The sequence below is a fragment of the Sceloporus undulatus genome, chromosome 8, assembly GCF_019175285.1.
Source record: "Sceloporus undulatus isolate JIND9_A2432 ecotype Alabama chromosome 8, SceUnd_v1.1, whole genome shotgun sequence".
NCBI lineage: Eukaryota > Metazoa > Chordata > Lepidosauria > Squamata > Phrynosomatidae > Sceloporus > Sceloporus undulatus.
Window position 1 is genome coordinate 27669034 of NC_056529.1, and position 24657 is coordinate 27693690.

Here is a 24657-nt window from a genome sequence, read left to right on the forward strand (position 1 = left end):
GAATCACGAAGAGACCAATATATAAAGAAGGCATCGTTTTATTATTATTTAAAACTTATTCCACAGGAAACAATGTTCACTAACATGATTGTTTTAAATTATTATTATTATTATTATTATTACAATTTGTATTAAATAACACCGTGTTAAATACAAAACACTTAATTATTTCAAAACAAGAGACGCGTGGTTTAAAATACAGGATCTTTTGCTTTCCTGTGCCATTTTCTTCTTTTTAACCGCTCAGAATGAATCTGCAGACATCCTCCTAAAGTTATAGATTTGCAAAGAGTTAGTAGAAAATGATCGGAATAATCCAGCCTCACCCCTGATTCTATAAAGAGTTTACAAAGAGTAAAAACGGCATGAGAGAAGCCCAGACTTATGACTTTTAGAAATCCAAGATTGTCCGAAAACTATAGCAAGGGTGACCAAAGTACAGCATTTTATTTTCCTGTACCCTATAGACCCCCTGATGCTCGCACCGGCACCAGAAAATAGGGGGACGATGGGTATCGCTACACCTGGAGGTATCCAGAAGTGGGTTTTAAAAGGTCGAGGGCAAGCCGGACCTTCCCAAGCACCCAAAATCGAGAGCAGAATTAGGAATCTGATCATTTCTCAGTTTGAATTTCGCCATTTTGCCATTATTTTGCCATTTCCGGGCCTTTTGTTGCCCATAGCAGATGCCAAGGGTGAAAGACGACTCCAGACCAGCTCTGCTGTTTAAAGGAAAGGTTATCAGAAGTAAGACTAGTGTAAGTTATGCACACAGTGTTTTATGGCATGCCCAGCAACATTTCGCAGATGAAAGCTGGGACACGTGTGGCCAAGCCGTATGAGTGTGGTCAAGATGGCAAAATGAGGAGGAAAACACAAGCCAAGAGAATACCCCTTGGATACTTTGCCTGCCTCTTTTCTTTGGGTGTCTTTCTAAATGCTTTCTAGTTTGCTGCGATGCTAGCAATTTGGGGTCCGAAGGAGGAAAAAAACACAGGATGTACATTTTTTTATTGAGTGGCAATGCTCTCATTTTGCCTTCCTCCCCTCTCTTCTAAGGAATCCTGGGAGTTGCAGTTTAAAGAGGCGTACTTGGAATTCTCATCCAAAGAACTCTTGCGTCTCACCAAACTGCAAAGTCTGCGATGCCATCAAAGTGGGACCATAATGCTGTTGTTGTCGTTGTGTGCCTTCAAGTCATTTCCAACTTGTGGCGGCCCTAAGGTGAACTTATTATGGGGTTTTCGTGGCAAGATTTGTTCAGAGGAGGTTGGTCATTGCCTTCCTCTGAGGCTGAATGTCACCCAGTGGGTTTCACGGCCAAGTTGGGAATCAAACCTCATTCTCCAGAGTCGGAGTCTGATGCTCAAAGCACTATGTCTTGCTAGCTCATCATAATGCTATGGTCATGTAATATGAAAGTGCACTAGAAAAGACTTTTGCATCTTTGCACAAGGCATCCATTTCAGGCATGTCATGCAGTAGTCCATTTGGATAAGCAGACCTTCTATGACAGTGGATCAATTCTTATTCCTGTTTAAAGGAGTCATGCTTCCCTCCTTTGCTAGAGAGGCAAACTCCTGAGACAGAACAGGGGGCTCCTTTTGCAATTTCAACCTGGGATTGAGCACCGGAAATAAAAACAAAATGCACCATTTATTATTATGCAGAAAGCATCCACGGAGCACTTCAAGGGCTCCTCTGCAAGGAATGTACCGAGATGTCTATTGAACATTGGCTCAGCAAGAATGGTTTTCCCAGCGTACACAGACTTTGGAAAGACCTGGGCCCGATTCAAGTTTCCATAATGTGTAAGGCATGGCAACACTGGAACCTTTGATCCATTCATGCATGGATCTCACCCACAAATTGGAAAAGTCCCTTTATATGTCTAAAAAACGAACGCTCTGAACATGCCCCAGCCAGTGTGTGACCATGATGGCTGGGGATGCTGGGAGCTATCATCCAAAAATGGTTGTTCCTGGTTAAAACTCTATGGCAGTGCGGGCATAGAAAGACAAATAGCACCCTGAGACTAGTAGCCACAGAAAATGGGCTTTCCCAACATGGGGGAAAAACCCCACTATCTTGTGTGATCATAACCAGTCAAATCAAGAATGCATCTTGAGACCTTTACTGGTTTGGATTAAAAATCCCAGCATCCCTGGGCAACATGGTCAGTTTTGCAAGGTACAGAACAGAGCTCAGGAAAGGTACCTTTCAGACTACATCTCCCATACTCCATGGTCATACAGGCTGGGGGATTATAGGAATTGTACTCTGAAAAGATAACTGTTCCAAGCTCCGAAACTAATGTGTGACCAGTTGGAGTTCAGACTTTGAACATAACAGGTTAACTCCTTCAAATAGTGCCTTTGCATTTAAACCTGCAAAGTTATCATTTAAGGCTTCTGGGAATGGGGTGGGTTCAGAGATATCCCTCAAATCCACATTTCAAAAAGGGAATGTGAAAACGTCAGATGTCCGTGTGAAATTTTGGTACTATTATAGTACTGGGGGAGAGTAATAATTGGCATGGGGAAAATATGGAATGAACCTTTGCAGCGAATGGGGTCAGGGGTGCCATATCTTTGAAGACATTACTCAGAAGTTGACATGGCTTGATACAAAGTGCATTGCAGTTAAATGAAGAGCACTAAAGTGCATTGGAGTGCAATGTGTCAGTTATTCTTGTCAGACTTTTTTATCTCTTCCAGGGAAGGAATGCTTTAATGAGAGGAATGTCAAGATGTCTGGGAGCACAACCCAAAGCCTTGCCACCCAGCTGGAGGGGATGGGATGGTACTTTTCTGCCAGCAGAAGGGAATGCCAGGGAAGAAGGCAAGGGGCTCCACTTGGAAATCCTAACAGTGCCCTGAGCAGACTGAAAGCTGCTGCCTCTTGTCCTCTTACCAACAGTAAGAGGCAGAAAGCTCCCAGGCCCAGTATTCTGCTCTATACAAAAAGGAAGAGGTTTTGGATTAAGTGCATCCAAACCCACTCAGTTACCTGCAAGATCTTTAGGGAATCCATCAGCTATGCCAAGATGAATCCTATTTCTAAGCCTTTTGTGAAACCACTTGGAGAAGAGGTGGACATAAGGTGGCCCAATGACTACACGTAACCCTCTTGGTTGTTTTTGCCCACCAAATTTGTGTGGAGCTCTGATTTTGACCATACGCAACCACATTTGGGATCAAAACCATGGATTTTGTTATTATTGTTTTGGCAGGAATGTGTGCAATGGGGTTGCAGTCCTCCCAAGTTTAAACCTCTCTCATTTCCAAGGCTTGGAAACTGCTCAGCTACACCAACCAAAGGATGCTTTTACAATCTGTCATGCTCAGATAAAGTGATGTCCAAAGGACCATCCTTGGATGCCTGGCTTTTTATTGCCTAAACTGTTGACCCTTTCAAGCTACAGAATTATAGCGCTATGCTTCCACTTTAACCACTATGGCTCCTTACTCTGGCATTCTGAGATGTGTCATTTTGGGAGGCCCTAGAACAGCAATGCTCAAACCTTGGTTCCCCAGATATTTTGGAACCCAGAATTCCTGACTATTGATCAAGTTGGCAGGGGCTTCGGGGAGGTGAAGTACAAAACACCCAGAGAACCAAACTTTGGGAACCACTGCCCTAGACCTCTCCGACTGATTATATACTCCTCCAATAAACTGCAAATCCCAGGTAGGGGATGAAAGCATGGCAGTTAAAATGGAAGCACAGTGCTATAACTGTGTCGATGGCAGCAATAGAAGGAAATGATATTTTCATATCCAAGGCCTCTCTGTGAGTTTGTAGAGCAGGCCAGCTGGGAGCATCAAGAGAAGTGGGTATACCTTAAGATTCTGGGGGAGACGAAGGAGACCACTCTCTGTCAGTCAGTGATGGGCCTTTGGCCGATTCATCCAACACCCATCTCTCACCAGCCTCCTCTACTACTTTCATGTTTGTTGGTTCAAGTCAATGAACTCTCAGGTTAGAAGAAGGCTCCAAGTTTTGCCATTGGTTCCCTCCCTCCCTTCCCCAGCCTCCTTTTCAAGAATAACCATCAATGTTCAGTGCATTAAGAAACCTTTGCCTAAAAAAACCCAAACACTGTTAAGGTTCCTCTGTGTACAAAATAAGATAAAACAAAAGCAAACTTGTAGGCATTTTGGGCCTGGGTAGATTGGTCAAGGACTCAATGCCAACACGCCATCCATTGTCCGGTGGAGGACCTGGCGATGGAACAAGCAGAGCAGGGACAAGCTTCCGACAAGGATGGAAAAGGCAGGAGTCCATCAGAAGCGGTTCCCAGTTCTCCACCTCCGTGAATCCTTAAGGCATCTCTGTCTACCTGGAGGTTTTGGCCTCGACGCTGTCCGGCCGATAGAGGTACCTCCAAATGGCGTAATAGTGCGTACCAGCTCCAAGTGCTACAAAAAGGTGCCAAATGGCATGGGCAAAAGGGATGCGTCCATCGCTCTTGAAGAAGACTGTGCCTAGGCAATAGAAAAAACCACCGGCCACCAGTTCGGAGAGACCATCCGTGTTGGGCTGCAACAAGCAAACAGAAAGAGAGGACACTTGTAGGGCACAAGCCTGGACTTTTGGTTTAAGGTTTTGTCATTGGTATATAAAAAATCCTGAACCACTTAAAAGTCTTGTGATCCAAGAAACTGCTTGCTCCTTGATGAAGCCATTTGGAATTTTATTTATTATAGTGTTTCCTATTGTTGTGTACCTTCAAGTCATTTCCAACTTATAGCGACCAATACCCCATGTCTGATCTTGGAAGTTAAGCAGAATCGGCTCTGGTTAGTACTGAGATGGGAGACCATTAATAGGTTCTAGGTGCGGTAGATTATATTCAGAGGAAGGAAGTTGCAAAAACCCCTCTGAGTATTCCTCTCTTAAGAAAACCCTATGAAATTCATGGGGTCACCATAAAACAACAAGTGACTTGAAGACACATATACACACAAGGCAAACCTGCCACAGGATTTTCTTGGCATGATTTGTTCAGGGGAGGTTGGCCTTTGTCTCCCTCTGAGGCTGAGAGAGTGTGACTTGCCAAAGGTCACCCAGTGGGTTTCCATAGCCAAATGGGGATTCTTTTTTTCAATGACACATTTTGCAGTTTTGATTCTTTCTGATCCTTTGTCATAGAAACAAAGAAAAACAGGGGAGGCGATACAACAGACCGACTGGATATTTGGACTGGACAACATACCATGGAAAGAATAACCACGGCAGGGAAGAAACCCATGATAACATAGCACACCAGTTCGACCAGCTTGTACCTGGAAGAAAGAACAAAAGAAAGAAAGGGAGACTGTCTTGAGAAGCAGTGAAGGTAGTACAACTAAACAAAGAAGGAGAAGGTGTCTGCATATATGTTGAAATCTGCATCTGAGAAATTGGTGGTGGTTTTCATGCGTCCTAATCTTGGCTTTGGTTTATGGCAGAGTTGTCACGTATCTCCCACTATAACCGAAGTCACATCTTTGAGAGTTGGAAAGCTTTTCCTTTTATAGAGACTCAACAATATGCAAAAAATGGGCTGCAGAATTAATGCAATCAAAAGTGGACTCTGGGAAGAGATCAGAATTCATATTTCATTCCACAAGGGGGAGATATATACCAAGGTTGCATCTGCTAAAAATCACTCTGGAAGGCTAGAAGAGTTTTGCATGGATTCCCAAACTTTGGTCCTCCAGATGTTTTGGACTTCAGCTCCCAGAATTCCTGACAATTGACCAGCTTGGCCAACAGTCAAGAATTCTGGCTGCTGAAGTCCAAAACAGCTGGATGACCAAAGTTTGGGAACATCCGGAGCAATGAATGGTGGTTTCCCTGCTGTTCCCCACCCACACCTCCCTCCCAAGCTTACCGTTCATGGAAAAAGAAAACGTAGACAGTGCCAACAGATGCCATGATCCACACGAACCAGCGCATGTGGGATGCCCACGGGCCCAACTCCCGCAGGTTTAGCCTGGGAGAACAACAGAGACCATTGAGTCGTTGAGAGAAACAGCAGCTGGAAAGGTGGCCTGGGAATCAAAGGAGAAAGAAGAAACAAGACAAAGCAAAAGAAAGGATTCCAATACTGCCTGGATAAGATACATAGGGTTGTTGTTGTTGTTGTGTGCCTTCAAGTCATTCCCAGCTTATGACGGCCGTAAGGGTTGGGGTTTTCTTGGAAAGGGTGCAGAAAGATAGAGCCAAACAGATCGTGGAGCAACACCTTCCTAAGGGATGGTTACAATATTTGTGGTTGTTTGGCTCAGAACCAGCATGGTGCAGTGGTTTGAGCATTAGACTATGACTCTACACACCAGGATTCGAATCCTGGCTCAGCCATGTATACCATTGGGTAACCTTGGACAAGTCACACTCTCTCAGCCTCAGAGAGAGGCAGTGGCAAACCCTGTCAGAAAAAAACCTGCCAAGGAAACGCCATGATAGGTTTGCCTTAGGATCGCCATAAGTTCGAAACAACTTGAAGGCACACAACAGCAACAAACAGAGCAAGGGGAGGCATGGCAGAGGTGTATGAAATGTTCTCTCTCTTTCGTATTACTAGAACCCAACGGAGTATATCCATTCAAGACTCAGGACAGATAAAAGGAAAGTTTCTTCAGACATCCAGCAGTTAAGCTATGGAACTTCATGTCACAAGATGTAGTGATGGTTTCCAATGTGGACGGCGGTTTAGTTTAGGACTCTGAACGGCTACTAGTAAGTGGATATATATAGTAGTAAGTGGCTACATATACAGATGCCTCTGTATCTCAGTTGCTGGGGAATGCAAGATGGAAGTGCAGTTGGACATATGCAGCTGACCAGTAGGCAACAGGTTGAACATAATGCTAAGCTAAATAGCAAACCTCCTCTAAACAAATCTTGCCAAGAAACTCCCATGATAGGGTTGCCTTGGGGTCGCTATAAGTTGGAAACAACTTGAGGGCACACAACAACAACAAATGAGCCTTTGGTACGATCCAGATCTTATGTTCTTACAATATCACCTCCAAGTTTCCCAAAGCAATAGGCCGCATAGGCATGGTGCAAACTCACCAGGGGGCATAAGAGGCTGCTATGAAGAAGTAGATGACCATTCTGTCAAACATGTGTAGGCAATGTTCCACAGTCCTGCAGGAGAGGAATGAGATAGAGAGACTGAGAGAGAGCGCATCGGTGCATATAGGCATATGCACATTACTCAGCCATCATTACTGTGAGATGGTCCAGTGCACAGTCTCATTCAGTTTCAAACAGATTGTCCTTGACGTAATGAACGCTGAGGGTTCTTATGAGAACAGCGGCAGAGGAAACAAAGGCCAAGCTCTCCCCCCATCAAAGCCTGTCAACGATCCGGTTTATTTAGCGCAGGAAGGGAGAACTTGTGGTCCTCCAGATATTGCTAGGTTGCAACATCTATCATCCCTCAACATGGGTTATGCTGACTGGAGCTATTGAGAAGTGTTGTCCAGCCAAATGTGGAGGACATCAGATTGGAGAAGGCCAACACAGATTCTTTCTTCTTCTTCTCTTTCTCTTCCTTTCCCTCCTTCTCCTCCATCGCCTCTTCCTCTCTCGCCTCCTACTCATTTATATCCTGCCTTTTCCCCAATTAACTGCAATAATGGGAGAACATATTAAAGTAGCTACAAAATATTAAAGTATTAAAACCGGTGGTGTATTCAAGTCTTTTAGTCCAAGTCTCACAAGAAACACAAGTGGTCCACATACGAATGACCTGGTATAAGGCCATTTCCTAAGTTGGCAGGCAAATTATGCATTAATTAAATAATTAGATCATGATCCTGCCCCTAGTCATGGTGGAGATCTGGCCAGGCTTTGCCCATGCTTTGCCCATGTTTGCGGTTGGCAGCAGAGTTACCTTAAGTGCCTCTTCTTCCAAGAGATGGTGTGAAAGATGGTGGAAACAATAAATAGCCCGGAGAGTCCGAAGCCATAGATCCAGGCAGAGATGGTCTCCCATTGGTTGTCAGACAAGACGTAAAGGATGGAGCTGCCCAAAATGCTTGGGATGATCCAAAACTAGTAAGGAAATATAGAAAGCAATACATCCTATTAGCCAAGGTATGGGAAATCTTTAACTATTTTGATGTTTTCATCACCTACTTTAAGGCTATGTAAATCCTAAACTTTGGATTTCATGATTCCCTAGGATGTTGCCATGACAGTTAAAGTGGAATCATAGTACTATATAGTATTGCATAGTACTAATGTGTGGAAGGGCACCTTCGTTCCTTCCATAGAAAATAAGTTCTGTGTAGCCTCCCATATAATGTTACTTGAACACTACCACCCATCTCACAAGGAAACACAACTAGGACTCACTCACAGCATGTGTGGCACAGTTGGCGGCATGTTCATACTCGGTTGGCTGGTACCTCTTGTTGGGTGGCACCCGGTGGTTCATAAACCTGGAGCGAGAGCAAAGAAGAGGGAGAAAGAGTCAGCCCATGTCTGCCTGAAGCAGGGACAAGTTCTGCCAAGGGATGTTTGACTTTGCCAGTTGTTTTATTTCATAACCATTAGCATTGCATTCAATGATGTACGGGAATTACGATTTATGAGTAGCATTGATACAATAAAAAAAACCTGACTAAGGATTTGGTATGGTGTGATATGGAAGAAAGTCCATGGGGATATGTGACACCGTGAGTTACTGCTCCAACTTTAGTGATGCCGCTGCTGGTGGTTATGGGTACTCTGGGTTGGTATGTGAAAGCTGATGGAAGATGGGCTCCCAAAATTTATACAGCTGAGAAGCAAATCTAAAATGCATAAACATGGCCCATCCACTTCCCTTGCCACAGCGGTGCGAATTGTGCAAAGCAAAGCTCTGGTGTTATGACATACTACCATTCCCAGAATTCCATAGCATTGAGCCATGGCAGTAAAAGTGGTGCCAAACCGGATTATTGCTGCAGTGCGGATGCAGCCCGAGTCTCCTTCCCGTGGCATTGAAGACATGCCAAAGCTTGCACAGGAATGGGACTCAAATCCTATTTATTAACCCCCTTGGCCTTTTCCGATCCAGGTCCAAGTGAACAAAGAGACCTTTGGCTCTTTCTCTCACTCCCTCATCATGCCTCATGGATTTGCACATTTTTTCCTCGCAGTGCAACAAATACCTTGCAAACAACAGGCACATTATTCTTCTGGATGGGTTGCTAAGCAACTACCCAATCCTCTCCTTAGACCTCTCCCAATTTGGGAGCTTTTTCATCTGTTGCTGCATCCTTTCCAAATATACCGGGCATCAAAGGTTGCCACAGAAACACAGGGGAGACATAGTCCAACACTCAAACCACTCTTCTTTCGCCCTTGCACAGGCTAATGATGGGAAAGCATTAAAATGAGAGTCTCGCGAGTTACCAAACAGCCTTGTTTGGAATAATTCCCAGCATGGAATGAATACGGTATAGATAACCAGAAGGTGCCCTTAATCTAATAACAACCAGCTTTGTGTTGTGGTTTCAGCATTGGATTATGACTTTGGAGGCCAGGATTCAATTCCCAGCTCATCCACAAAACCTATTGAATGACCTTGGACAAGTCACACACTCTCAGCCTCAGAGAATGGCAACGGCAATCTTGCCAAGAAAATCCCACGATAGGGTTGCCATAAGTTGAAAATTACTTGAAGGCACACAACAGAAGCAAGCCCTAGTGCAGACACATGGGTTGCGTCTGCACTGCAGGACTGCTCTGGCTCCATGTGGCGGCATCTTGGGAGTTGTACTTTCTTCCGGCACCAGAGCTAAATGACAGAGAAGGCTAAATGTCTTGCAAAACTACAAATCCCTGAATTCCATCACATTGAGCCACTGCAGCTAAAGTGATGTCAAAATGGATTATTTCTGCAGTGCAGATGCAGACATGGAAGGACCTCATAAATGACGATGCAGGGCATGCACACTGGAGCCTCAGCCTGGCAAAGCATCCCTTTTTAAAAGCTTCATACAGGAGGGATTTGTTCAGAGGAGGTTTGCCATTGCCTTCCCCGGAGGCTGAGAGTGTGTGACTTGCCTAAGGTCACCCAATGGTTTCGTGGTCGAGAGGAGAATCGAATCCTGGCCTCCAGAGTTACAGTCCAACAGCTGAACCACTACACTATACTATTTTCGGTCAATTGAAATGACTTTCTTGTTTTACTTGTGATATGGCATGGGATAGAAATATTTTAACCAAGTGGGGAGCCAGCGTGGCATAGTGGTTTGAGCATTGGACTATGACTCTGGGGACCAAGGTTCAATTCTCAGCTCAGCCATAAAACCCACTGGTTTCACAGCTGAGCCACAGAGGATGGCAATGGCAAACCCACTCTGAAGAAATTTGCCAAGGGTGGCCATAAATCAGAAATGACTTGAAGACATGCAACAACAACAATGCAGTTATAAATACAAGAGAGAGGAACATCCTCACCTGCTAAGTGAGCCTGTGCCTCTGACCACAGCTGAAAAGAGCCCCAGTCACAGTGGCTGAGGAAAACGTTGGCAACCTACTATCTTGCCAAAGATGCCAAGACGGTAGCCATTTTGCAGGGATTAACATGCACAGGTTGTTTGCAGCTGGGAAAGGGCTTTCCACAACTCAGTTCTGTCCTTGTCTTTTCCTGGCTCCATTTTTCCCAGCGGGAAGCAAGAGACAGAGAATTATTTTAAAAGAATTAACCTCAAGCTCCCAGCTCAGTCGGCTCTGAAACAAAGAACTACTTGTCCCAGAAAATCAAAGGGGAAGTCTAAAGCCAGCCTCCCACATTCTCTTCCTTTATGTGTGTGTGCAAATGTATGTGTGCATGAGTTACTCGCTCTGATTCAAGAAGAAAGATCAGATGCTCTGTACCCAACAATCCGCTGGCATTGGGTTTTCGTTCTGCGCTGTTATATTTGGCAGAGGATGCACAGTCTCCTGGCAAAGCCCCATAGCACTAGGGTAGAGTACCTGCTTTGCATGCATAAGGACCCCAGTTCAAATCTCTGGCATCTCCATTTTTGGAAAGCAAGCAAAGAAAGAAGCCAGACATTCAATCAATGGATATTAATACCATATAATTTATCTGTCAAGAAGGGAGGATCAATGAAATGATTGAAATAGAAACAAATAGAGAGTAGACAATAACAAGAAGATGACACAATGCATGTTATGGAATGCAGTCAATAAGAAGAAATACATTCAATGAGGTTAGATGAGAAGTACAAAGATGGATCATTATGTATTAGAGATACCATATGTTTTAGGTATTTTGTCCTTCTGATGTTGTTGTCTTCTTCTGTGTGTAGGCGTGATTTATGTTTCGTCTGAATGTTTGTGGCAATATGTGGAATTTTAAGCAATAAAAGAGTTTATAAGAAATGAAAAGAAGAAAAGAAGGAAGGAAGGAGGGAAGGAAGGAAGGAAGGACGGAAAAGATCAAATAGGAGGAACTAGGAAAGATCTCTTTCCAGACACCTGGCCTATTGGAGTAGATAACACTAGATTACCTAGATCCCATCTGATATTGGATGATAAGCAGGGTCAGCCCTGGTTATTACTTGGATGGGAGATCACCAAGAAATTCCAGGTGCTGTTGGCTGTATTCCAGAGGAAGGAATTGACTAAAACTACCTATGAGTATTCCTTGCCTAAGGAAACCCTATGAAATTCATGGGGTTGCCATAAGTTGAAGGTGACTTGAAGGCACATATGTATCCTCTAAACTGTGAATACATAGGGATTGTGAATACAAAACAATCACAAGTGTGTAACTCTAACCTATGCATTTGCAACTACCCAACAGGATTCCAGACAATATCATGACTAGGAATCCTTTGTTCAACCAAGAAGCGTTTCCCACCCAGCGAAGCAGGGCAAAAGAGTATGAAAAGGGTATGGATTTCTTTTGAACTGATGTACAACCCAACAAGCTTGTCAAGGAAAAATCTTTTACCTTTTTACAAAAACTATTCTGGTCATTTGTTACTATTTTGTACTAACCAGAAATTATTAGCCCCTTTCAGACCTGTAGTGGGATTTAATGAATGCATGTCCTAGAATGAGGAGTAAGATTGCAACCTGTGGCTTCCCCCCCAAATTATGTGCAAGCCCAATGGGGAGATGTACAGGGAAGCAATACTAATGTGGGTTAAGGATGTGGTTTCTTGCACTTTGGAGGTTGAAGAACAAGATGAACAACACAGCAAGCTGTCATAACAACAGCTTGTGAGCAGGAAAATTGGGAATGCAACAAGGAAACAGGAACAGTGGAGGTAGGCCCTGAACATTTCAGACATCTGTCAATGGATGGAGTTGTCAGGGAAACAGGAGGCTGGAGAAGCTAAAGCCAGGGAAAATATGCCGTGAAATGAAACTCAGAGGATGCAATGGCGGAAAAAGCTTATGTTCAGAATGTAACCTATGGATCTTTATCGACTGATCAGCCTCAGGAAGCTATTTTCAAATCTCAAGACTGAGCAGGAACTGATATACTGGCTGGGTAGAAAATTCCAGATCCAATTCCTAGCATTTCCAGCCAGGTTTCAGAAATCTTAGAGTGAGCTGCTTTCAGTCATAGAAATTAGCAATGGGTATATAGCTAGCATGGTTCGAGTACAAATCCAGGAGACCAGGGTTCAAATCCCTGCTCAGCCATGGAAACCCACTAGGTGGCCTTGGGCAAGTCCTACTCATCCGAAGACAAAGGCAATGGCAAACATCCCCTGGATCAGTCTTGCCAAGAAAAGCCTAGGAAACGGTCATCATAAGTCAACTTCAAGGCACAGAACACCACCAACAAGTTGCAACCACCTCATTTTCATCCTCGCATCCTTTTGTATAAGTGGACTTGCTATTTTGGATAAAAATGCCCACAGAAATTTAGTTGTGTGGTTTGTTATCAGTTGCATTGTTTTTTGCATTGTAAGCCTTCCTGATTCCCAGTTTTAGAGAAAGGTGGCATATCAGTTATTGTTACATGTGTTGTTGGATGTGGCAAATTGCAAATGTCATGGGAGTAGGATTGCCCAGTCAGGACTATCTCAGGACTTCACATTTCAGGATCCAGGCTGTAGATCTATAGTCCTATATCTATAGACCTATACCAACTCTTTGTGGTGTCATAGGAAGCTCAGCCTTGGTGATGGCATCAAGCATGGCACATTGCCAGTTGCACAGAGTATCCCATTCAGTTTAAGACAAACGAATTGGTCCTTGAACAGATCAAGCCAGAAATCTCTCTGGAAGCCAAGATGATTCAATTGAGGCTGTCGTACTTTGGGCACATCATGAGAAGGCGCAACTCATTAGAAAAGTCATTAATGCTTGGAAAAGTAGAAGGCAGTAGAAAGAGAGGAAGATGGCACAGAAGATGGCTGGACTCCATCAGAAAGTTTATGGGCATGAATCTACAAGACCTAAGGAGATCAGCTGAGGACAGAGACTCTTTGTGATGTCTCATCCACAGGGTCACCATGAGTTGAGGTCAACTCAATGGCAGCTAACCACAAACATTTTCCAAGGCAGCACTCTTATCTTAAGATTCATCTCCCGAACCCTGAGGAAAGGAGAACAGCTGGGTCCAAAGATCTGACAACACAACCTGGGAGCATAATTCATGTGCATATAGCATGTGGCTACAACACATTGTGTATTGTCAGTGTAGGTTCCTCACATGCTTTGATCCTTAGCATTACACTTAGAAATCAAGGTCCACCAGGCTCTCCCTTTTTGAGCTCCTTTCTCTTTAAACAGCATCTGGACCGGACAGTCCTTTAAGCACAGTCACCTTTAAACAGAAGTCTGTCCTCGGTAAAGTAGGACATGTGGCTACCATAAAGAGTGCTCCCCGCACTCAAGAAGAGTCCTTTGTTCTATTATCTGTATCAGGCCAGCAGGTTGTCCTTTGCGACCTCCTCTCAACTTGAAACCCAGATTTCTTTTATCCTTTTGACCTGTAATCTTATAATGCTCTCGCTACAAGCCCCAGTAATAGGATTTCTGTCCTCTTTCCCTCCTGCGCTGATAAACAGGCCACTTCTCAATAGGAAATTATGTAAACCAGTAGGCAAAACATGTTACACTGGCAGCTGGAGGATAGGGCTCATAGGGTTTGCTGAGTGCCAGGAAACCCGTTTTACACCCTAAGAATGAATACTGTTTCCATTCCTAGTCTATATTATCCAATGAGAACCAAACTATTCTGGCACAGAATAGACCTTAAACTCATTCCCCCCATTCCTTGCAGTAAAACTGCCATATAGCAAAGTAAATAATAACTTTTCTCCCCTTCTGTGATACCCCAAATCTGCTGTCTGAGACAGTCACCCTTCTCTGCTTAACAGTTTTAACTTTCTAAAATCTTAAGATTTAGACATGTATTCTATCATCTCTTCTTTCAAAATAATTAGTATAGAGGAAATTTCCATCAGAAGTGATTAATGGAATAATCCCATCGTTGCCAGTTTATAGGGTCCGGCCAAACACCTACCCACACTCTCCAACATATGCACTGTACCCTGTTTTTGAACATCCCAATGCCTCCTGCCAAGTGCATTGGCACCTCAGCTCCTACGCATCCATCTGGAGCTCTAGATCAACTCCATTCCGTCTTCATCTTTCATGGGGCTCCCCTCATCCCTCAACCTTAAAGAAGAAACACAGCTTTGAAAAACAAAACATCATCCAAATTAATGGCTCATCCAAAACATCACACGATGGTCAAGTGGAGGTAGGTTCACTTCTGCAACCAGGCCATGGAACATGGGCATCAGTCTGAAGTCGAAGGCTTTCATAGCCGGCATCCATAGTCATTTGTGGGTTTTTCGAGCTATGTGGCCATGTTGTAGAAGAGCTCTTCTTGAACATTGCCACATAGCCCGAAAAGCCCACAAAAAACTATGGGCACCAGTGTTGGTTGCTTTGCTGAAGTCATGCTGAGTTTAAAGGAGCTTTCCAAAGTGCTGAAGCCTCTCCCCATCCTGCCATGCAGTCACTTTCCACATTTGCCACGTTGCTTATTTGTGGCTTTGCTTAAATCTATTCTCTCTACGAATCTCTTGGTCCTCCAATGTGACTTTGCCAGAAGCTGACCATACTGGAGGAGCTAGAGGTTCCTAGAGAAAACACATCTCTAGGCATTTGTAGGTCCTCCAACATGATTCTATGGTCAACTTCCAGCAGATGTTGACTGTAGTGTTGGGCTGGAGGACCTACAAATGCCTACAGAAATGTTCTTTCAGGTAAAAGAATTAGTGGGGGGGAGGTATGTGTGGTTTTCTACTTTTATAAGAGTCCTGTGCCCCTTTCCCCAGCAAATGTGGAGGGCCCACGATAGGGATAGGGAGATATGGCCAAGCTCATCTAGTGAGTTTCATGGACATGTCAGCCCATCTCCATCCAGCACTTTTAACCACTGCATCACACTGCCCCTCAAGAGTTATGTACTAAGGCGTTTTTATGTAACGATTAAGTCCCACAATTTTATTTTCAGTTTTCCTCGCTCCTTCCAACCTACTCCTTTCTCCTCCTTTTGGTATCACATCTATTAGATTGCAACCCTGTGGGCAGGGACTGTGCTATTTCCATCATCTTTGCACACAGTCTACAGAAGTGTAGGCATTTCATACATAAACATGAAGAAGCAACAACTTCAAAGGTGAGGTGGAATCCAAACTGCCATAACAGAACCACAAATCCTACATCCCAGCAATATCTACGCTGTGATACAACTCTTATTGGATGGAGGGTTGGTTGGAGAATTCTTCCACACTATGAGATATGAGGAGAAGGTAACAGAAACAGAAAGTGTGAGACTTAGCCCTACAGTGCTGTCATGAGTTTTGAAGTCCATTGCAGAAATATGAATTTATGCGCTTTCAGTTGCCTGCTCATAGTCTTTGTGTGTAAGTGACACAATTGTTATACAGCCAGCATGGCACAGAGGTTTGAGCATTGGACTAACTCTTGGTATCAGGTCTTTTATGTCCCTCTTTTTTAAATGGAGGTGGATCCCTTTCTCAAAGAAAAAGATACTCAGATCACAGAGGCTCTTTAGCTTTTAAGTCCGTTTCTCATATGTGCATATGTGCACAAATGCACACACTACCTTTGATCTCCATGGAAACACTCTTTGAAGCTCTTAGTCCAAAGTGTGAAACAGAACAGAATCACAGAAGGTTCAAAACACGATCTGGTGCAGTGAACAAGAAGGAATATGGATTCCTAAACTGTCGCCTTCCAAATTCCGTTGCAGAAGCCTAATGCTTGGGTTTCATTTATCTCCCTTCTTAAAACATTTTGTGAGGCTGAAGGCTTTCATGGCCAGCATCCATAGCTTTTGTGGGTTTTTCAGGCTATGTGGCCATGTTCTAGAAGAGTTTATTCCGGGCATTTCGCCAGCATCTCTGGCTGGCATTCTCTGAAAATGCCAGCCACAGATGTTGGTGAAACGTCCGGAATAAACTCTTCTAGAACATGGCCACATAGCTTTAAAAAACCCATTTAAAAACCCATAATTATTTTGCTTAAACTAGTAAATCCAGTAGTGACTTGAATATCAGATTTCCAAGTTTCTAGTCCCTTGTAAGGAGAAGATTTTTTTAAGCTTGAATTTCTAAAGCCCTCAAACCTGCTACCTGCAGAGCCGTGAACAACTGGCTTGGTGGCACACTTCATGACCCACTTGCACCTGACAACTGTATGTGGCAAAGAAGTGTTAACTTACACTTCATTGGGCATTCTCAGCTGGTGCAAAACAAAGGTAATTTATACCTCCAAGGTGGCAAAGCCTAAGAGGAGGAAGCAGCTGGAAAAACAGCTAACTAGAGGGGGTAAGATAAAGCCCCTGAAACCCGATCGCTCTCCGTCGCTGGCATGTAACCGACACTGCTATTCCATTTACGTCATTGGCTGAATTTGGGCCTGTGGAGCAGGAGGTAATCCATAATCCCCAGAGAGAAGAATGTGACTCATGGTTCAGCATCACCCAGCTATGATCAGCGGGAGGTTTTGCAGCAGCTGAACGGTGCTTGGAAAAGGAACGCTGCTGGAATGACTCGCCTTGTTCGGTGTGTCGATGTGTCATGCCATTTCTTTTTTTCTTCTTGGCAACTCATCCTTCCAGTGCCGTTCCTCTCAGCATCATTTCCCCCTTTCCTGGCTTCTTCGCCGTCACTGTTCTTGACTTTCTTGGCTCGCAGAGATCTTTCTCCCTGTTGACTGTGATGACCTGTTGCCTCCGATGTGATGGCATCAGAGATGCTAAGGAACAACACTGTTGTGATGATGCAAGAGGGGAAAGTGCATTGAGAAGCAGCAAAAAGGGGGACAGAGCACCACCAAAAACAAGGCAAGCAGTCGAAGGTTGGAGTCATTGGTTCAAAAAGTAGCATGTCTGGTGCTGACAAAATTTGCCATCTGAGATTGTAGGCTCCACCTCTGATGTTCTTCCACATTCATTACGAATTCATTCGTCATCTGGATCGGATCTCTTCTGAAATAAAGGATTTGCTTCCTTTCATGCAGTAGCAGCTCCAGCATCAGCTCTAAGGGATCTCTCCAAAGTCCTGAATCCAATTCCAGGAATAAGTTACTGTACAACCTTAGAAAGCTCCTTCATAGTTACAAGCTAAAACCTGAAGTGGATGCACTGCCCCACTGACATAGGATTCAGCAGCTAGCTGTCACTGTTTCCTGATGTTTGGTGTCTGAATGCTATTGATTATGTCTGTATTGTTCCAGAACTGGGTATACAGTGGGATTTCCACATTCGTTGGGATTAAGGGTTCATGAGCCCATGAAAGTGGAAAAACTGCAAATAAAAAAGACTAGGTCCTCCAACACAACCCTGTGGTCAATTTCCAATGAAGTAAACCCTGGAACTGCACTAGAGGACCTAAAATGGTGAGAGAAATGTTATCTTTAGGAATCTCTAGGTCCTTCAGCACAACTCCATGGTCAACCTCTGGTGGAAGCTGGCCATAGATAGAGTCATGCTGGTTCTCCAGCATTGAACATATTGATCAACTCCACTAATAGTCAAATCCGAAAAGTCAAATCCACAAATGGGGATGGTCGACTGTAGTTCCAAGGCTCCCTTGGACACTGATAACGCTATTGCTATAGCATCAGCTTTATCAGTGGCCAGTGATGCAACAGATATACCACCAAAACATTTCAGCCCTTTTCAGCCAATGGTAATACTGAGCACCAGACAAATTATACCCAGACATATCTTTTGGTCAGCACTCAAATCAAATCCCTATTGCTAGACATATGAGGAGATCTTAGCCTGGGAAGAATCATAGAATCAATAAATTATCAAAGAATCAGATGGAGATATCAAATGAGAACCTACCTCTTAAAGTGCTCCATTGTAATGGTTAGCATAAAATTGACCTCCTTGGATTATAATCCCTTGGGGGGATTCTGTTAAAAAATGACAAGTTTTCCCAGCTCTGAATTACTGAAGTTGGGGGTGTGATCACACCAAGCTCTGCCTGTAATTCTAGTCCCAAGCCATGTCTACACATTTGGCCTGACTTCAGCTTGTTCCCTCCCGAAACACTAGTCTGTTGACCTGGTTGGAATCTCCAGCACCTTCATCCTGGGCATAGAAAGCATTATGGGAACGAATCCAGAGACATGCAGGAAACCTGGTAGGGTCACGTTTTAGGTCAAGCATGTCAATGTTAGCCAAGTATAACTTGATTCTATTTAACCCCAAGGATAGCTCCATCCAGAGCTGGCCCATTACACTTTGCTGGCAGAGACAGAGCAGCAAATGACTACCCACCCCAAGTTGAGATGCACAGCAGCCCAAACATGGCAAATTGTTTTGGCACAGGAGGCAGAAAATACCACAAATCTCTCTCCTTTGCAGCAAACCAACAATACTAACAAAGCCCAAAATGTGTGTGCTAGAGCTGTGCATAACTCTCTACCTTTGGCTCGCCAGAGGTTTCAGACTTCAGCTCCCAGAATCCCCAGCCAGCACAATCAATGGCCATGCATTCCAGTAGCTGAAGTCCAAAACAACCAGACAGCCAAAGGTTGAACACCACCAGCCTAGAACACTCTACAAGAGTCCTCTACAACAGCAATAGTTCCTTAGTTTTGATGCAAGTATTCTTTGGCTGGTACATCCTTGGAGGGAAAATGGTTTTCCTAATGGCTTCAGTGTTTCCAGCCACATCTCTTGTTGCATTTTTTATTCTAATCCACCTGGTGGCTCCCATGTGGGCAAGGGATGAACCTACTCTTGGGGCCTCAGTTTGGTATGAAATTTAAAAGAACATTGGAGACAGGATTTAGCACCTTGGATGGCTCTTTTAATCCTCAAATTAAAATCTATGGTGGAGTTAAAATTCCACTGATGCTGTGGATTGGACCAGCAGCCCTAGCCAGCACAGAATGCTGGAAGCTGCAGTCCAGGAGGGTTGCAGGATTCTCACATTTGCACAACGTTGTTTATTTTTCAAATGGCCACCATGTTATCTTCAAATACACAATGGCTGTTCGCCTTCACACTAGATCAGAGGTGGACAAAGTGTGATCAACAGACTGCTTGTGATCCCACAAACCATCTGTGCCCCCCAAGGCCCCTATATTTCAATATATACATCGTTTCATTGCATCTTTGAGATGGTTTTCAATAGGATCATCATTCCATCAAAGGTCTAAAATTCAGTTCTTGACCTGTTGCCTATTTCAAACATCTGTCCAAAAGAGAGAACATGTGTCTGGGGCGGGTGTCTGCAGAGCTTGGAAATGTTATTTTTGCAGACTATAATTCCCCAAATTCTGCAAAAGTGGGGCCAATGACCATATTAGATTGAGGACTGTGGGAATTGAAGTCCAAAGAAGTGAGCATTTCAAGCTAAGGGTGTACTGAAATGGAGTAGGTGGCACCCACATTTACAAAACCACAGCCATCTTCTTGTTCTGTGCCTTCAAGTCATTTCCTACTTATGGCAACCCTATCCTAGGGTTTTCTTGGCAGTCTTTCAGAGGCAGTTTGCCATTGCCATCTTTTGAGGCTGAGGGAGGGTGACTTACCCAACATCTTACTTAGTGGATTTTCCTGACCTGTAGGGATTCAAACCTGGGATGTGTCATTTCATGTTGTGCTTAGAATTCCTTGTGGGAGAGCTATAGTCCACTCCCTTATCTCTACAGCACTAGATCTAAGATGGGGAACATGTAGACTACCAGATGTTGTTGGACTGCCGTGCTGGCCAATTGGCCGTAATAAAGTTATTATTGTTGGACTGCAACACCCATCCCCGTTCTCCATGGGGTATGACAGCTAGGTCTGATGAGAGATGCTACCCAAGAACATCAAGAGAGCTGCATGATTCCAAGCCATGATCTCAGCCAAAGTACAGCTCCCTAGATTTTGTTGATCTGCAGATTCCATCAACCCTCAAGGCACTTTTACGACTGATATATCTGGCAACCCATTTTCTCAAATGTATCCCCCTCCCCACACAAAGAGCCAGCATTGTATTGAGGTCTGAAACTTGGAATAACACACTAGAAGGTCCAGGTTCAAATCCCTGTTTGGTTATGGAAACCTGCTGGGTGACTCCAGGCAAGTCTCATGCATTCTCAGCCTAAGAAGAGAACAATGGCAAACATTATCTGAATGAATCTCCCTAAGAAAACCTTGGGATAGGGTTGCCTTAAGCTGGAGTCGACTTGAAGGCTTATTGTTGTTGTGTGCCTTCAAGTTGTTTCCAACTTATGGTGGCCCTAAGGCAAACCTATCATGGGGTTTTCTTGGCAAGCTTTGTTTAGAGGAGGTTTGCCATTGCCTTGCCTTGAGGCCGAGAGCATGGGACTTGCCTAAGGTCACCCAGTGGGTTTCATGGCCAAGTGGGAAATTGAACCCTGGTCTCCAGAGTTGCAGTCCAGCCCTCAAACCACTATGTCATGCTGTCTGTCTGAGGGCACATGACAACAATAATACAACCCTCTCCTTGGACAGAGTGAAGGAGAACACAGAAAAGTACCCTACATAGAGCCAAATCAGTCACTAGGGATCCATCTCAGACCACACCAGAGGTAGATAGCATGTGGTCTTCCAGAGGTTGTTGGCCTGCAACTCTCATAGGCCCTAGTCAACAATTTAGCAAAGAATGCTGGGAATTGCAGCCCAACAATATCTGGACGCTTGCATGATGTCTGTCCCCAGTCTGTCCTGCCTAGCCATGGCTCTCAAGAGTTTCAGAGCAGTCTTTCCTTGCCCTTGGAGATGGTGCAGGTTGGACGTGGGATCTTTGATGTCCTCTGCCACATCCACCATAAAAATCTGCACAATGAATTGGTGTAAATCCCATCTTTCTCAGTATATGAGATATTTAAAGCTGCCACGGTGGTCAAATTTATAAATGGGAGGCAAGACATGTGAAGGAACTGACTCAGTCATATCCACAGAGCACCAGAAATGGTCTTATATCAAGTCCACAAACTGGCAGGCATAGCTCAGTGTTGTCTGCACTGACTGGCAGCCCCTTTTTCTTTCACCTTTTCCAACTTCTCAGTGGGGAAAACAAGCTTTTCTCCCAGCCCTACCAAGGGATTGAACCCAAGGCTTTTTGCATGCAAAGCATGTGCTCCCTTGATACTCTACAGTTGTCCCAAAGTGCCCCTTCCAGGGCTGTTTTATAAGTACTCATTTGGAAAGTTCCCTTTACAAAAAGAGTGTCCCTGCCCTATGCCAGAAGGCATTTAATTTGCTTTAAAGGCACATTTATCAATTATTAGACTAACTCAGCCATTCCTTGCAGGAAAATAGCCCTTAATGTTTCCCACTCACAGATTCATAGTTGGAGGTTGTCACAAGAAAGTGAAAAGAAGCAACTCAGAGAAATCTACTGCAACCCTGTCTCTGAGGTTATTTGAATGGCTCTTCTGCTTTAATATAGCTACTGGAAGAAGGAATTCTCTCCTCTCTCTTTACTTCCAGGAAAATAAGAAAATGGGTGGGAGGGAAAGAGGAACTGGGAAAGAGATTGCATTACCCAGAGATGGCAAGAAAGCAATGAGATCACCGGCTAAGAAAACCAGAGGTTGTGTGCTCCAGCAAAGCCATCCTCTCCCTTCCCACCTTTGCAGATTTTGTCTAATACTAGCACCTTACTTAGCAAGGATGTAGAGAGCTCTTGTAGCACCTTTGAGACTCACTGAAAGAAAGAAATTGGCAGCATGAGCTGTCATAGACTTCAGTCACATGCATCTGAGGAAGTAGGCTGAAGTCTAGGAAAGCTCAGGCTGCCAACTTCTTTCTTTCAGTGAGTCTCAATGGTGCTACAAGAGCTCTACATACTGATTCCACAGGCTAACACAGCTATATCTTTGAATTAATCTCAGAGGTGCTACAAAATCTTGCTACATACAGATTCCACAGACTCACACAGCTATATCTCTGAATCAGTTAATCTCAAAGGTGCCAGAAGATCTTGCTATCTCTACCTTCGGATTCAGGGGGTTGAGAGACCCTTTTGCTGGGAAAGCTGCAAGACAAAGACAAGGGCTGGGGGAGTGCTTCCAGATGGGTCTCCAGAGGAGGCATAGATTGGCAAGGTGACCACCAAAGGTGGCCACCACCAGTTTGGATGAAGTTTTACCTGGCGTATCTGGTCTTCTGAAAGTCCAAGAAGCTGGAGATGACCATGGTGGTGGTTCCATCAGAATCCAGGTTGGGTGGTGGGATGGAGGAAGGAGAAGAAGAAGATGGAGAAGGAGTAGATGCCAAGCAGTGGGAGCTGGAGGAAGAGTTCAGAAGAAGCCCCTGGTCCTTCCCATTTTTGGACTTGCACAGAAGAGGACGTTTGGAAAGCAGAGGGACTCCGATGCTCTCTGGCTCCTTCTCTCTCTGTCTCTCTGCTTCTTGGGCTCCCCAGCCCAGAGGTGGCTTTTGCATCCCTGAAGCTCTTGCAGGAGCAACTTCATCCCCAGCTTCTCCTCCTCCTCCTCCTCCTCCTCCTGGCTCAGGCATGAGGAGAGAGAGAGAAAGAGAGAGAGCCAGGATGACGGTGGAAGTAGTAGTAGTAGCCCAAGGCTAGTAGGCACTCTTCTTTGGCTTCTCCAGAAGAAGAGGTGGAGATCTTTCCAAGCCAGAGGCAGAGGAAAGGAGATCAAATCTGCACCTATTAAAGTCACCCTGTTAGAGTCCCTTCTTTTCTTCCCTTTTTCCTCCTCCAGGAGCGCAAAAGAAAAGAGAGAGAGAGAGGGATGGTGTGAAAAATAGAAGGAGGAGAAATTGAAAGAAGAGGAGGATGGAGCAAGGAAAGAGAGGGATCTGGCGACTAGAAGGAGAGGTTGGCCACCTGGCTGCTTCCAGGAGCCAAAGGCAAGCGGTCCAGTTGGGCAGCCCCCCTTACACACACACACACACACACACCCCACAACTACTCTCTCCCTCTCCCATGCACTCCCTTCTTCTCTAACTCCTCAGGCACACACCTGCCTTCTTTCTGGCACACACACAGACACAACTCCTGCCTTCCACACAAACACACAATCTCTCCCGGTCCCTCTCACACACAAGTACACACACACACAGGCTCTTTTCTTTCTGCCACACAGACGGACAACTCCTCCTCCCACACACCTCCCCTTTCTCTCTCATATAGCCATCAACGCACGAATGGGCTTCACACACACACACACACACACACACACACACACACACAGTATCTCCCTTTCTGTTACACACACATTTTCTCTCTGTTTCTCTCCTTCTCTCTGTCCCCAACACACTTTCTCTCTCTCTCTCTCTCTCTCTCTCTCTCTCTCTTACACACACATACACACTTGTGCTCCCACACTTGTTCACATGCTCTCTTTCTCTCTCACACGCATTATCTCCCTTTCTGTTACACATTTTCCCCCTCTTTCACGCACACACACACTTTCTCCCTCTCTTACACAAACACACGCCTTCCTCTTTCTCTCTGTCACACACACACTTTTTCTCTTACACACACTTTCTCCTTCTCTTACACACACACATACTCTCCTTTTTCTCTCTTACATACATACCGTCTCTCTCTCTCTTACTTACACACACACACACCTTCCTCTGTTTCTCACACACACCGTTTTTCTCTCACACACACTCTCTCTCCTTTCTCTCTTACACACACACTTTCTCCCTCTCTTACCCACATGCACACACCTTCCTCTGTTTTTCACCCACACCCTGTTTCTTTCTCTCACACTCATGCACACACTCCCTCTCTTTCTCTGTCTCGTGCTGACACACTTTCTCCCTCTTGCACACTCACTCTCTTTCCCTCTTGCACCCTCCCTCTTTGGGTCTTAGACCCAGGGATCAAATCCAGAGGATTTAAATGGGGGGAAATGTAATTAAAGGAGGGCTTAAGTGGAAACTGCAGAGGCACAACATGCAGCAAAAACTTGTGTCTTCCACCTTCCAAGAAGGGACTCCTATCTCTATGTAAATCCAATGGGATTCATTCCCAAGACAGCAATGCAAACCATGTATTGATTAAAATATTTCCGTCTCGCCCTCCATGGTGCAAACTCAGTATACGGAACAATTAATATAATTAGGTTCAAACCTATTTAAAACCTGTGGTGTATACTGTACAATTAATGTGATTGTTTTAATGATTTTAATCATGTATTATG

The 24657-nt window shown here is 44.5% G+C and overlaps 1 protein-coding gene across 1 annotated transcript; it reads right to left on the reverse strand.

The window, feature by feature from the left end:
* Positions 1-114: 114 nt before the first annotated feature.
* On the reverse strand, positions 115-22976 carry MMD2 (monocyte to macrophage differentiation associated 2). The gene is made up of 7 exons (XM_042438689.1): positions 22629-22976; positions 8360-8441; positions 7892-8052; positions 7066-7140; positions 5879-5980; positions 5219-5288; positions 115-4542 (listed from the first exon to the last, which is right to left on the reverse strand). The coding sequence occupies exons 1-7, from the start codon at positions 22922-22924 to the stop codon at positions 4339-4341; spliced, it is 990 nt and encodes a 329-aa protein (XP_042294623.1). The 5' UTR covers positions 22925-22976; the 3' UTR covers positions 115-4338.
* Positions 22977-24657: the final 1681 nt, after the last annotated feature.